Below are 14650 nucleotides of genomic sequence, written 5' to 3'. Positions count from 1 at the left end.
AATTAATAAAGTAGAAATGAGTAAGTATCACTTCTCCAGAGGTTGAATAACAATGAGTTTTTATATACTGCATTAAAAATCTTTAAAAAAACATAAAAGAACTCAGTGGATTGAAAGGCACATGATGTAAAAACAAGTTTTTCACAATAGGAATTAAAATTAGCAAACTAATATAGAAAGACATTCAGCCTACTAACTATAGTAACAAAATATAAAATGTATAAATAAAAAAGAAACAAGTCACATTTTATGTCAATTAAATTTAAAGTATTTTAAAAATACTTTACCTACTGCTGGTAAGATTAAAATCAAGTACTATATTTATACATTTCTATTAGCAGAGTAAATTAGTACAATCTTTTAGGACAATATGAAGGCATGTTTTTAAAACAAAACTGATCATGTCTTTGGATTTGGTTAGTGTCATTCCTGAGAATTTATCCCAAGGAAATCATTCAAAAGAAGGGGGAAAAACTATATTCATGGCTCTGTTGACAGTAACATCATTTACAAAGCTCACAAACAGAAATTTTCTAATGCTCATTAATGAATTTCAATAAAAATGAACTACCACCTACTGGATGGATGCTAGAGAGGAAAATATGATTAAGACATAGTCTCTACCTTAAAAACATTCACAACTTGGAGAGGGGAGTAGGAAGGGTACACTCACTGAATGACAAACAGTAATCATGAAGAGTATACAGATCTGGGGAAGAGGGAAAATGCTAAGACAATAATAATGGAAGAAAAGCAGAATATAACCTTTTATCTATTATAATTCAATTATATATATGTATGAACAAGGGCTAACGATGAACATAGATAAATAAAAATTAGGAGGTACATTTTCCTTTACATTTTACTTAAAATAGTTATAATTTATTTGGAAAACAGTGTAGCAACTTTTTAAACTGTCCTATGATAATATTCATAATACATGAACAACAGTCTCATAATCAAATGAAAGTGAGACCCAAGTGTACTGTTTCAAATCAATTCCATTTTTAGCAAGTCCAAGTAGCTATCATCTCATTGGCACATTTGCCTATTTCAACAGTTGGCTCTGCTACATACACACTCAGATCCTCACATGTATTTTCACTTATGTACCATCAGTTTCCAACCAACACAGTGCTCTATAACCTTCTTCCTCATACCCAGGCTGTGATCAGGGCTACAGCTGCTTTCCCCAACCCTTATTTCTCTTACTTCCATTATTTTCTTAAAGTGTTCTACTCTGAACCAGAAAGGCCCTTGAGCAAGATCTTCAGCTGCTCCCAGTCCCGAAGGGAAGGTAGACAGAGGCTATGATTGGCCCTTCTGTAGGTTCCATATGTGGGAGCTGGATCAAGGGAGGTGTTTCAGTGGCATGGGTCCAGGAGCAGGGAAAAGAGAAGTTTGGGATCCCTGACCTCAAAGAACCTAGCTTGGGGCACAAAGCACCAATAGGGGTACATGAATAAAGGAGGTGGTACAACCATGACCATATGCAAACGTTCTGGAGTCTCACTTTCTGGGTTTCAATTCCGACTTATCAATAAATCCCAATGTATTCATCTATGAAATGGTGGCAATAATAACCCTTTACCTCACAGAACAATTATAAGATTGAGATGAAGCATACAAATCCATAACATAGTACCTGGCTCATGATAAACGCTTAATATTTCAATTATTGCTGAGAAGAAGACTTCCTGCACAACCCTGTCCTCCAGAAAAGGCCCTTTATTCACATAAGGGAGACATCATAACATCATATGGGCCTCAGTAGGAAAGGGTAGGGGATGCTAGCAATTTGTTCTGAGCATTCTCCAAACATGCCCTTCCACCTCCCCTTTGCCTGTTATGCACTACACCCCGCAAGGATACTTAAGGCTACCAATGGCAGGCAGAGTTGCTGATTCCATCACAAATGGACATCTGACATTGCAGCCACATAACCAGAGGCCATTCCAGGGGAGCTCCCAAACTTAGCCCTGTCCAGCCACCTGTGCCTTGACTCACTCTCTAAAGCAGCCCGTCTTTATAGCACCCCCTTCACAACACATTCACAGTTCATTTAAGAGCATATCTTTACTGAATGGTAACAATCTAGGAGATACAAATTACACAGTTCAAATAAAGCACAATAACACAATCTCAATCAGCACAGGTGTTATGCAAGAAGAGCCCTTAATGGTTGCAATCACCCCTCTGAAAATTTTACATGCAGCCCAGCTTCTAACTCCTGACCCTCTGTCCAGTCACACTACTTCTTTCTCCAAGGTCTCATAGAGTCCCCTTTAGCCTCCAGGGTCCCAGGAAAAGGAATGACTTTCACTTAAGGTATTTTGACCACAGGACTGACCAATTTTCCTCAATTGCTTGGCCCACTAACCTGACAGGCTCCTGATTTCATCCATAAAGATGCAATCTAATGCCCTGCAACCAAAAGGCAGTTTGTGGACTGGTGGCCAACTGTGAACTGTTTCTTACAGGCCCACAAGTGCAGAAATTGAGAATAAATGTTTTAAAAAGGAATAGAGCAATTTGACAGAGCCAAGACATCCGAACATATGATCAGTCACCTCATACAGGGTTTACACCAGATTTGAGCTCATAAAATGAATCGCATGTAGCATGAGTTGTGGCATAAGTCATGTGCCACTGCAGAAGCATTTATTCATCAATGTAAGATTGGCAGAGGGATTGGAGAACTAATCCTTTACTACAGGTTGTCTGAAAAGCACCAGTCTAACCTCTCAAAGAAATTTTCCAGAGCTGACCCAGAAGAGCTTATAACACTGGTTAGCTATCTTTTTGACTTCACAAAAGTTTAAAAAACACGAATGGTCAGGAGAAAAGGCAGAAATATAGCACAATCATCTTTTTATTTTTCAATAAAGAGCATTAAAAAACAAAGCAGAACTACATCAGAAGTCTATAGTCCTCACGATTATTTCAAGAAAGACTAATTTAATGCTAAAAAGGAGAAAGGACAACTTCAGTGTAAGTTATCAAGAACTGTGAGCCATCATGTGTGAACACATACAGCTCCATCTATACATGGAGATTTCCACTACATAGTCCTCTTTTCGCAGACTGGTAGAAATGTTGTCATGGACTTGCACTGGTCCACAGACTCCCATTTAGGAAGCACTGGTCTATCTAGTTTTCCTAACTCCTGTTTCATTGACCCTTAATTCCTCCAATGCCCGAGTGACCTTGCTTCCTCTCTCCAGGAAGTTTGGACCCTTAGCATGGTATACCAGTTTCTCAGTGATCTAGGATGCTGTTCACCCCTCCAACATTAACTCTCGAGATAACTCCAAGCATTGTGCTAATCATTTTCAGTTCCCTAGCATGTTCAAATGACCCAATATGCCCCAGACATAAGGAGTTCCATGCAGGCTTGTAATTACAAATACATGAGATTAACAGAACTCAGTGGGACTAGCTTAAGGTACAGGTCTTCTTTATCTCCTCCTTGGTCTGGTTATTTCCCTCTCAATATGCGGATATTAAGGATAAGCTCCCTTCTCATCAGAAACCCAGGAACGGTACATAGATTAAATTACTTATCATCTATCACTTCCAATGTAGTTACCAGATAATACACTCAGGCCACAAGCACCACAGTCCAGGCAGCAATATAGCCCTCCAGAGATGAATCTGTGGATTAATGCTCCCTATTCTTTGATCCCCAAACCTCTTCACTGTTTAAATAAACCTGGAAACTCCACTAGCAGGCTCTTTCTTTTCTTAGTTCACAGTTTCTGTCCCCTACACCACCTCTCTTAGTGGCATTATTGCTTTCAGCTACCAGACCTTAGGTTCTGAGTTCACACTCTCTACCCTTGGATAAAATGGTCTCTCAATAGGTTGTGATTCTCCTGGCTCAAGGTCATCAACATCTGGCTCATTTGTATTTTTCTAAACCACAGCTTCCAACCAAGCATAACCTTTGGTCATAACAAAAGAATGTAGTATTTGCAAGATACAAATAAGAGTGAACAAGGGAAAGGGAGGTAACCTATCACACTATTTCCTAAAAATATCATCTAGAAGCAGCCAACCTATAAAGGATTATACCTCTTCATAATGAAGCTACTCTACTCTGTTATGGTAGGAGGGAGAGAGAGACAGACAGATGGAAATCAGATAGCAAATAATCCTTTGGACCTAGAAAAGATGTACCATATAGAAAAACAACAAATTGACTTTTTGTTTAATAGATCAATCTCCTGTGAAATGTCCCATGAAGCAAGTGGCTAGTATCCCACTGCATGGGATAGCCCTGATAAAATCACCCCTTGAAGAAGTACAACTGAGGACCAGTTTCCCTTTACTACTAAGTTACAGCCTCTTATATGGTCAAGCCATAAACAGCTCTCTACAAGGTCCATTTCTTAAAGCAACATCTTCAGTTTCTGTTGAAAGCTTTCCCTTCTTGAGTGGAGTGAAATCACTCACTTCTATCATTCCTATAGCCTACACTCAAAAGGTCATGCCATACATTCATTTACAGTGGAAACATACCCAAACTTCCTGATCTTTTTCATCTATCCATGTGATTCCTGTTCTTGAGAAGTGACAACATGGTTGCAATGAAATACAAATCTGAGTCGGGGTGGGAGGAACCTCCCGCATATGATTGAGTAGTAAGTGTGGCCATCTACAGAAAAGGTAACAATTCAAGGTGGAGGAGGGTGCATGTAAGATAGTGCAAAGGGCAGTATCAAAGTTGCAAACTCAACAGGCCTATTAAAGTCCAGGAAAGATCAAAGGAAAGGAGAGAGAAGAAGTGAGGGCATCTGAGAAAGCAGAAAGAGCAAGGACTTTAAGGTAGGAAGTGAGTGCGTGTGTGGTGTAGAGTGGGGAGAAAGAACTGTCTGGAACACAGGGAGCCCTTTGGGGGGAGGCAAGAGGTAGGACTGGATTGGTGTGACCAGGCCAAAAGTGGAAGGGCCTAATAACCTGCACTTGGGGGAGAAGGGAATAGAAAATATATCAGTAAAATTTCTATCTTACTGGAATTAAGCTAATACACATCTGAAGTAAATTCTGATAAGATGTATATGGTAAGTCTTAGAGCAAGCCACTAGAAAAATAACTCAAAACATGGTTTAAAAAATCATAAAAGGAATTAAAATGACCTACTAGAAAATATTCACTTAATGCAAAAGAAGTAAGTAAATTAGGTACAGAGGGACAAAAAACACGTAAGACATATATATAGAACAAAAAACAAAATGGCAGACATGAATCCAGCCATATCAGTAACAGTATGTGACTGGATTAAATAACTTAATAAAAAAGCAAAGACCGTAGGACTAGATACAAAAATAGATCCAACTACATGCTAACTTCAGATTCAAAGGTACAAACCGGATGAAAGTAAACAGATAGAAAAAGATATACCATGAGAGCAGCAATTGTAAGTGAGCTGGAGTGGCTATACTAATATCAGAGAAAACAGACTTTAAGATAAAATATGTTACTGGAGGTAAAAGGGATATACTAAAATGACGGAAAGGTGAATCTATCAGAAAAAGATTACTATTATAAACATATGTATACCTAAAAAAAAAGGTCCCAAATATATGAAACAAATACCATCAGAATTGAAGGAAGACTTATAATAACAGATAAAGATGTCAGTACCCCACTTTCAATGATAAATAATACTTACCAAAGATCTGGAGGGAAACATAAAACTTAAACAACATTACGAATATAACAGCTATCTACAGAACACTTTACTCAACAACAGAATACACATTCATCAAACATATATGAAACATTCTCCAGTACAGACCCTAATGCTAGGCTGTGAAGCAAGTTTCAGTAAATAGCCAATGGATCAAAGAAGAATTCTTATGTGACATTAGAAATATAAGATGAATGAAAATAAAAACACGACATACTAAAATTTATGGGATACAGCTAAACAGTGTTTAGAGGAAAGTTTATAAATGTAAATGCCTATGTTAAAAAAGAAGAGAAGTCTCAAATCAATAACCTAATTTCCACCTTAAGAAAGTAGAAAATTACTTGTTCTGCACAGGAGCAAACTACTTACAAGAGCAAATTTACAAGAGCAAGCCACACCCAAAGCAAAAGAAGAGAATGAAATAATAAAGGTTAAAGAGGAAAGAAATGAAATTTTAAAAATAGGAAAGAAGTAGAAATTAAAAAAAGACCCCAAAAGTTGGTTCTTTGAAATGACTGACAATACTGAGAAAGATTTACAAGCCTGACCAAGAAAAAGGAGAAGATTCAAATATTAAAATCAGAAATGAAAGAAGTAACATCACTACAGAAAAAAAAAAAAGATTGTAAGAAAATAGTATGAATAACTGTCAACAAATCTGGTAACTTAAACGAAATGGACTGATTCCTAAAAAGACACAAACTACCACAACTAACTAGAAAATCAGAATAGACCTCAACAGGAGATTGAATTAATACTTTCAAAAATTCTCACAAACAAAACCCAGACCCAGATGGCAGTGAATTTTATCAAACATTTAAACATAATCACTGTGAGGAGCGCCTGGGTGGCATAGCGGTTAAGCGTCTGCTTTCGGCTCAGGGCGTGATCCCGGCGTTCTGGGATCGAGCCCCACATCAGGCTCCTCCGCTATGAGCCTGCTTCTTCCTCTCCCACTCCCCCTGCTTGTGTTTCCTCTCTCGCTGGCTGTCTCTGTCTCTGTAGAATAAATAAATAAATAATCTTTTTTTAAAAAAACATAATCACTGTGAAGTCTATCAAACATTTAAAGATTTAATACTAATTATTCACAATTTTTTTCAAAAATATGAGGAAGGAATACTTCCCAATGCATTCTATGAGGCCAACTATTACTTTGATATCAAAACCAGACAAAAACAGCAGCGCCTGGGTGCCTTAGTCAGTTAAGCATCTGCATTTGGCTCAGGTCATGATCCCAGGGTCCTGGGATCCAACCCTGCATCAGACTCCCTGCTCACTGGAGAACCTGCTTCTCCCTCTCCCTCTGCTGCTCCCCCTGCTTCTGCTCTCTCTCTCTCTCTCTCAAATAAATAAATATAATCTTTAAAAAAATAGACAAAAATTATAAGAAAACTACAGACCAATATTTCTTATTAATATAAATGCAAAAACCCTCCAAAAAAACCCACTAGCAAACTGAAACTAGCAACATATAAGGATTTATGCTATGACTAATTGCAATATCCAAGTAATGCAAGATTAATTCATCATACAAAAATCAATCAATGTAACATATCACATTAATAGAGTAAGTGACAAAAAACACATGATCACCTTAATAGACACAGAAAATCAGTTCACAGACTCTAAAAAACACTAAAAAAAAATTAGGAATAGAGGTAACTTTCACAACCAGATAAAGAACATTTATGAGAAAACCACGGCTAACATGATACTTCATAGTGAAAGACCAAATGTTTTCCCCCTAAGATCAAAAATAAGATAAGGATGTCCACTCTTGCAACTTATATTCAACATTTTGCTGGAAGGTCTAGCCAGAGTAATTAGGCAAGAAAAAGAAGAAAAAGACACTCAAACTGTAAACGAAAAAGTAAACTCTATTTGCAGATGACATGATTCTGTGTATAGAAAATTCCAAGGAGGAGCGCCTGGGTGGCGCAGTCGTTAAGCCTTTGGCTCAGGGCGTGATCCCGGCGTTATGGGATCGAGCCCCACATCAGGCTCCTCCACTATGAGCCTGCTTCTTCCTCTCCCACTCCCCCTGCTTGTGCTCCCTCTCTCGCTGGCTGTCTACCTCTGTCAAATAAATAAATAAAATCTTAAAAAAAAAAATTCCAAGGAACTTCACCAAAATTAAAAACTTTTGTGCTTCAAAAAATATTGCTAGGAAAGTGAAAAGACAATCCATAGAACGGATGAAATATTTACAAATCACGTATCTGGTAAGGGTTTAGTATTTAAAATATGAGGAGTACTTACAACTCAAAAATATAAAAATGAATAACCCAATTTAAAGATGTGAAAAAGATGTGAATAGACATTTCTACAAAGAAGATACACAAATGGCCAATAAGCACATGAAAAAATGCTCAACATAATTAGTAATTAGGGAAATACAAATCAAGACCACAATTAGATACCACTTTACACGCACTAGGACGGCTATAATAAAAAAGATAGACAACAATAAGTATTGGCAAGGATGTGCAGCTCTTGGAACCTCAAACACTGCTGTGTGAGAAATTTATTTATTTACTTATTTCTTTTTCAAGATTTTATTTGTTTATTTGACAGAGGGAGAGACAGCCAGTGAGAGAGGGAACACAAGCAGGGGGAATGGGAGAGGAAGAAGCAGGCTCCCAGCAGAGCAGGGAGCCCGATGTGGGGCTCGATCCCAGGACCCTGGGATCACACCCTGGGCCGAAGGCAGACGCTTAATAACCGAGCCACCCAGGCGCCCCAGAGAAATTTAAATGGCTTAACCACTTCGGAAAAAAAAAATTGCCATTCCTCAAAATATTAAAAGGGAATTAACATATAATCCAGCAAGTATATAATTACAGTATGTACCCATGAGAAATGAAAACATGTGTCTGCACTAACACTTGTACACTAATGTACATAGCAGCATTATTTATAATGCCCAAACAGAGGAAACGACCCAAATGCCCATCAACTGATGAATGAGAAGCAAAACGTGATATTACTCATTCAATGGATATTATTCACACATAAGAAGGCATGGGAGTACTGATTCATGTTACAAAATGGATTAACCCTGAAAACATGTGAAGTAAAAGCAAAAGACCATATATTGTATGACCCCATTAATATTAAATATCCACAACAGGGAGCACCTGGCTGACTCAGTCGGTGGAGTATGCAACTATTGATCTTGTGGTTGTGAGTTCAACCCCCATGTTGGGTGTAGAGATTACTTAAAAATAAAATCTTAAAATAAAAATATAAATATAAATAGGGATGCCTGGATAGCTCAGTCATCCGACTCTTGGCTTTGGCTCAGTTCATGATCCCAGGGTCATGAGATAGAGCCCCATGTCAGCTTCGACTCAGCACAAAGTCTACTTAAGATTCTTTCCCCTCCTCCCTTTCCCTCCCCCTCGACTCTCCCCCCCATTCACCCTCTAAAATTAATAAAAAATAAGTAAAAGATTTTTTAAATAAATAAATATCTACAATCAGCGAATCTATAGAAACAGAAAGTAGATAAGTGATAAAGGGAGGGATAAAGAGTGACTGCAAATGGATACAGGGTTTCTTTTTTGGGTGACAAAAATGTTCTAAAAGGGAGGGAAAGGGAAACGGAGGGATAAAGAGTGACTGCAAATGGATACAGGGTTTCCTTTTTGGGTGACAAAAATGTTCTAAAAGTAGATTGTGGTAATGCACAATTGCACAAGTCCATGAACATACTAAACACCATTGAAGTCTAATTAACATAGTGTTATACTAGTTTTAGGGGTACAGTATAATGTTTCAGCAACTGTATACATTGCTCAGTGCTCATCAAGATAAGAGTACTCTTAGTCCCTGTTATCTATTTTAGCCCTCCTTCTCTCCCACCTCCCCTCTGGCAACCACCAATTTGTTCTCTGTATCTAAGAGTCTACTTTTTTGTCTTTTTCCTCTGTTTATTTGTTTTGTTTCTTAAATTCCACCTATGACTGAAATCATATGGTATTCATCTTTGTCTTATTTCATTTAACATTATACCCTCTAGGTCCATCCATGTTGCTGCAAATGGCAAGACCTCACTCTTTATGGCTGAGTAATATTCCATTGTATATGCATACCACATCTTCCTCATCCATTCATCAATGGATAAGCAATTAGGTTGCTTGTGTATCTTGGCTACTGTAAATAATGCTGCAGTAAACACAGGGAGACATACATCTTTCCAAATTAGTGTTGCTTTGGGTGGGGGTTAAATATCCAGTAGTGGAATTACTGAATTACATGGTAATTCTATTTTTAAGTTTTTGAAGAACTTCTATACTGTTTTCCACAGTGGCTGTACTAGTTTCCATTCCCACCAAGAATGCAAGAGGGTTCCTTTTTCTCCACGTACTCAGCAACACTTGTAGTTTCTTCGGTGTGTGTGCGTGTGTGTGTGTTTAGCCATTCTGACAGGGGTGAGGTGATATCATCGTGGTTTTGACTTGCATTTCCCTGATGGTTGATGATGTTGAGCACCTTTTCATGCACCTGTTGACCACCTGTATGTCTTCTTTGGAGAAGTGTCTGTTCAGGTCTTCTGCTCATTTTCTAATTGTATTATTTGTGTGTGTGTGTGTTGTTCTTAATATATTTTGGCATATTAACCCCTTATTGGATATATCATTTGCAAAAATCTTCTCCCATTCTGAACTGTACACTTTAAATGGGTGAAGTGTATAGTTTGTAAGTTGTACCTCAATAAAGCTATTTTTTAAAAAAGGACATGAGAGCCAGTTTCGTACATAATTTTAATGAATCAAAAACCATGAAATCTATAGAAACCCATGAGTCCATAGAAAAAGAAAATGTGCAATTAACAGCTTTTAAGATGACTCTTCAATCCTTATTTTGAAAACTGGTGTTTAAAAGTAAAGAATCAAGGCTTCTCCTGTCTCCCCAGAATTGATTTTGAGGAATTTTAAATTTTATTGCTTGTAATATTATTTTAGCTAAGTAGGAAAATATTCTTATTTTTGAGATGTACCCTAAAGTGGAGGAAAACCCTAATATCTGTAAGCTACCTTAAAGTATGTCAATACAAAAAATTATTTTAAATTAGTAATATGTTAATTATCACGAAAAGCCAAAATAAATTTTGTATGTTCTGTTGGTTAATGGACAAGATAATACTGCACAGAGCATATCAATTTCGTAAAACTGGGGAAACTGGAAAATCGTGATCACACATAACCAGTATTTAGAAAAATTTTTCCATATATCCCGAGGGATGAAAGCATCCCAGTGTGTGCAAAACTGAAGCAGGTTGTTGTGTTTAAAGGGACAGGAAGCAATGAATAACAGACCAGTCAGAAAGGGTGTGATCAAGTATCCCAATATACTCCCTGATGCTAGGCACAGAGAACACACATCTTCCATTTTGATGAAATGAAAACAAAGGAAGAGAAAAAGTTATAAAGGGCATCCTTTGCTTAACTTACCTTTTGGGGCCAGCTCTCCTGCTCCTCTTGCTTAGGGCTCCTTGCCTGGCAACCCTTGGCATTGCCATTCAGGGTCAACTAATAGTTATAAGAAAACCCTTTAACCTCTAAGGGCCTAGGCAGACACAAGTAGCAGAGAGGCCTTACCTAAGAAGGCTACAGTCCCATAACTTTCCAGCATCAACCCCTGTTACAAGGCCCTATAAGCAGGCTCCAGGCTGGCCCATTCCTTCTTGGTGAAGTACGCAGCCATGTCTTCAAAAGTTACTGATTCCCAAAAGACAAGTTCCTGCTGTGTCAGGCCTCAGGACTTTGGTGATGGTCAAAACCATCGCCAAGAGGCATAGGAAGGGCATCTACAATGATAAGTATTTAGCACTGGGTCCCTCATGGGCCAGAGGGGTTTTTGTGTGAAATTTGAAAGGTGTGGAGGCAGAGGATACAGAATAACAGGCAGACAGCCAGGCAGAGTTCAGCACACTTCTCCAGTTAGAACCAAATACATCTTCATTATGAGCTTCCAAACATACATGACCCCAAAATACATTACTATATATGAGCTGGACTTGGGCCTGGGTCTGAAAGAACTTATATAAAAGGAGAATTAACATATAACTGGATGTGGCCGTCACCTTAGCTCTAAGTCCCTCCCCACCTTGCAATGTATTTGGATAATTATTTGGGCTGCTCATTTTACTTGCATTTCCCAATTCTGCTTTTGTCCCAGTGCCTCCCTCATTTTTGTCTCCTTGCCCCACTATCCTCGGTAAAAAGCTCTCAGATCTGTCTATCACCCCCCATCCCCATGCAAAGATAGTGAGGAGAGAGAGGCATAGGAAAATACTGCCTATTTGGGATAAGCTAGAGAAAATCTGCTTTTCAAAGAATACCATGAAAAGAGTGAAAATGCCACACACTGGGAGAAGACATTTCATAATACATATACCTGACAAAGGATTCATATCCATAATAAAGGACTACAACGTGGAGAAAAGAAAAGACACACGACGTAATAAACAATGGGGAAAATATGTGAACAAGGACTTCACATAAGAAGATATCCATATAACCAATAAACATTATGAAATAATGCTCCATATCACTGCTTATTGGGGAAAAGGAAATTTAAAACGTCAATGAGCTATCAAGAATAAATGTCAAGAAGCTTTGGCAAGGATGTGGATCAACTGGAAATCTCATATATTGCTGGTAAAATTATAAACTGGGACAACCGTTTCAGAAAATTGTTGGGAAGCACCTACTCAAACTAACCAAATATGTATGCCCTGTGCCCTAGCAAGTTGACTCCCAAAGGTATAGCCAAGACAAATGAGTGCATGCACCCACCAAAAGGCATATACAAGAATGTTCACTGCATTCTTATTCACAGTAGTCAAAATCTGGAGACAACCAAAATGTCCAGCTACGTTCTACAAATGAGTAAATAAAATGTGGTATAACCATATAATGGAAAACTATTCAGCAATGAAAAAGAACAAAGTACTGCTATGTGTGAACAGGGGCGAAATTCATTGACATAATGTTGAACAAAAGAAGGCAGATACAAAAGAGTACATGTTGAATGACTCCATTTATATGCATTCAAGAACAAATAAAACTCATCTATGATGACAGGTCAGAAAAATGGTCAACTTCAGGGTGGTGCATAAGGTAAGTCTTTTGAGATACCAGTAATGTTCTATGTCTTAATATGAGTGATGGTAATACAAGGGTATGTATTTCTAAAAAGTGAGCTATACAGTTCAGATTTGTGTCGTAAATAAGTTATACCTCAATGGGAAAGTAAATTTATATATTTTTATATATGCACATATAAAAGTATATTACATATATTTTTATATATGCATGTCTACTTACATATGCACATATAACTTACATAAATGTATATTTATATTAAATGTACGTTTGTATATTCATACATGAAAGTACACATGCATATATAAATAAACATTTGTATATATACACATGTGTATGTGCAGAGGTAGAGGAAACCCAGCTTACCTGGGGCCTGGCTATTAAGAACATTGCTGTCATCATCTGCCTTCTTTTATTCACATCTTGGGGAATAGTAAGTCTCAGGAGCTGACGGTAAAGAAAGAAGCATTAGTAACAGTAACCCTACTGACCACAAATCTGTACACACATCTGACCCCCATTTGATACTACGTGAACTACTACTATTCATCAGTTACTACCTTGTATCAGTGGTAATTCTCATCTCACAGTGATGAAATAGCAGGCATAGAGGGGAACACAGTAAGGAAACAGAAATCTTCCCAAGAATGTGTGATAAGAAGGTGTACTGAGAAAACTATAATTTTTGGTAATCCAGAAAAGATATCATAGGAAAAAGGACAGAAAAGGAAACTAGGGTAGTCAGTGGATAGAATGTGATGGGCTGAAAAGAAAGCTGGGGGTCCGGTTAAGATCTCTAGAATCCACACAGTACAGTTAGGAATGTGTTATGTACAAGGAATCCATCAAGCACCATAAGATCTCCAGATCTGTTTTTCCTCTTACGTTCTTTTTTTTTTTAAGATTTTATTTATTTATTTGACAGAGATAGAGACAGCCAGCGAGAGAGGAAACACAAGCAGGGGGAGTGGGAGAGGAAGAAGCAGGCTCATAGCGGAGGAGCCTGATGTGGGGCTCGATCCCAGAACGCCGGGATCACGCCCTGAGCCGAAGGCAGACACTTAACCACTGTGCCACCCAGGCGCCCCTCCTCTTATGTTCTTTAAAATATTAGAACAGGACAGTTTTATTACCTAAATAATAAGGCAAAATGAATTTGAAAAGAGTTTATTAGGAATATCTTTGTGTCTCCCCACTATTACTTTCTATCTAAATACACAGACTGATTATAAGATCTTCGTTCAAGTTTATGTGTTGGGGGTAGGTGGTGAGAAGAAACACACTACCATAGTAAATAATCCATCAAGTTCATGACATATCTCAAATACTCCAAGTTCTAAATATTATAGTATAAGGGAAGCAAAGCAATTTCATTTCTAAAATAGTTCCAACTCCCTTTCTGGGTCAGTTAATAGTGCATCATTAAGAAGTAAGCCTTCTGCCATTTAGTAGAATGAATCAGCATTAAAGGTAACACCTGAAATTCAAATAGCTATCAGGTCAGAATTATTTAACAAACACAAGAGTGCATGCACTTGTAGACCTTAAAAACAACTTCCATTTCAACTCCATTCCTGCAGTTTGCTATAAGTCTCAGGGTACTACAATAGCACCCGACAAAGACTTCAGATAAACAGTATACTGCCCATTCCTCCTCTGACTCTTCTTAGTGAATCCAGAAAGTCATCCATGAAGGTAGATGAAGCTGAGGCTCTCAGAGAAACAGAGCTGTCAGGAGAGTCTAAAAACCATATTTTGGAAATTATAGGGATTTCAATAAGGAAAAAGAGAAGTTATAAGTGCAGGATGTATGAGAAAACACAATGCAAACCCACACAAG

At 37.9% G+C, this 14650-nt stretch overlaps 1 protein-coding gene across 1 annotated transcript in view; it reads right to left on the bottom strand.

The window, feature by feature from the left end:
• GASK1A (golgi associated kinase 1A) overlaps positions 1–13255 on the bottom strand; it is a 77662-nt gene extending 64407 nt beyond the window's left edge. Inside the window, exon 1 of the mRNA XM_087870131.1 lies at positions 13177–13255. Within this exon, the coding sequence (XP_087726257.1) occupies positions 13177–13212 (36 nt within the window). The 5' untranslated portion in view covers positions 13213–13255. The remainder of the gene's footprint in view (positions 1–13176) is intronic.
• Between the last annotated feature and the right edge of the window lie 1395 nt (positions 13256–14650).

Source organism: Ursus americanus, chromosome 20 (assembly GCF_024610735.1).
Source record: "Ursus americanus isolate L20-20 chromosome 20, mUrsAme1.1.p, whole genome shotgun sequence".
NCBI classification, from domain to species: Eukaryota; Metazoa; Chordata; class Mammalia; order Carnivora; family Ursidae; genus Ursus; species Ursus americanus.
This window is presented reverse-complemented; position numbering and strand designations above follow the sequence as displayed.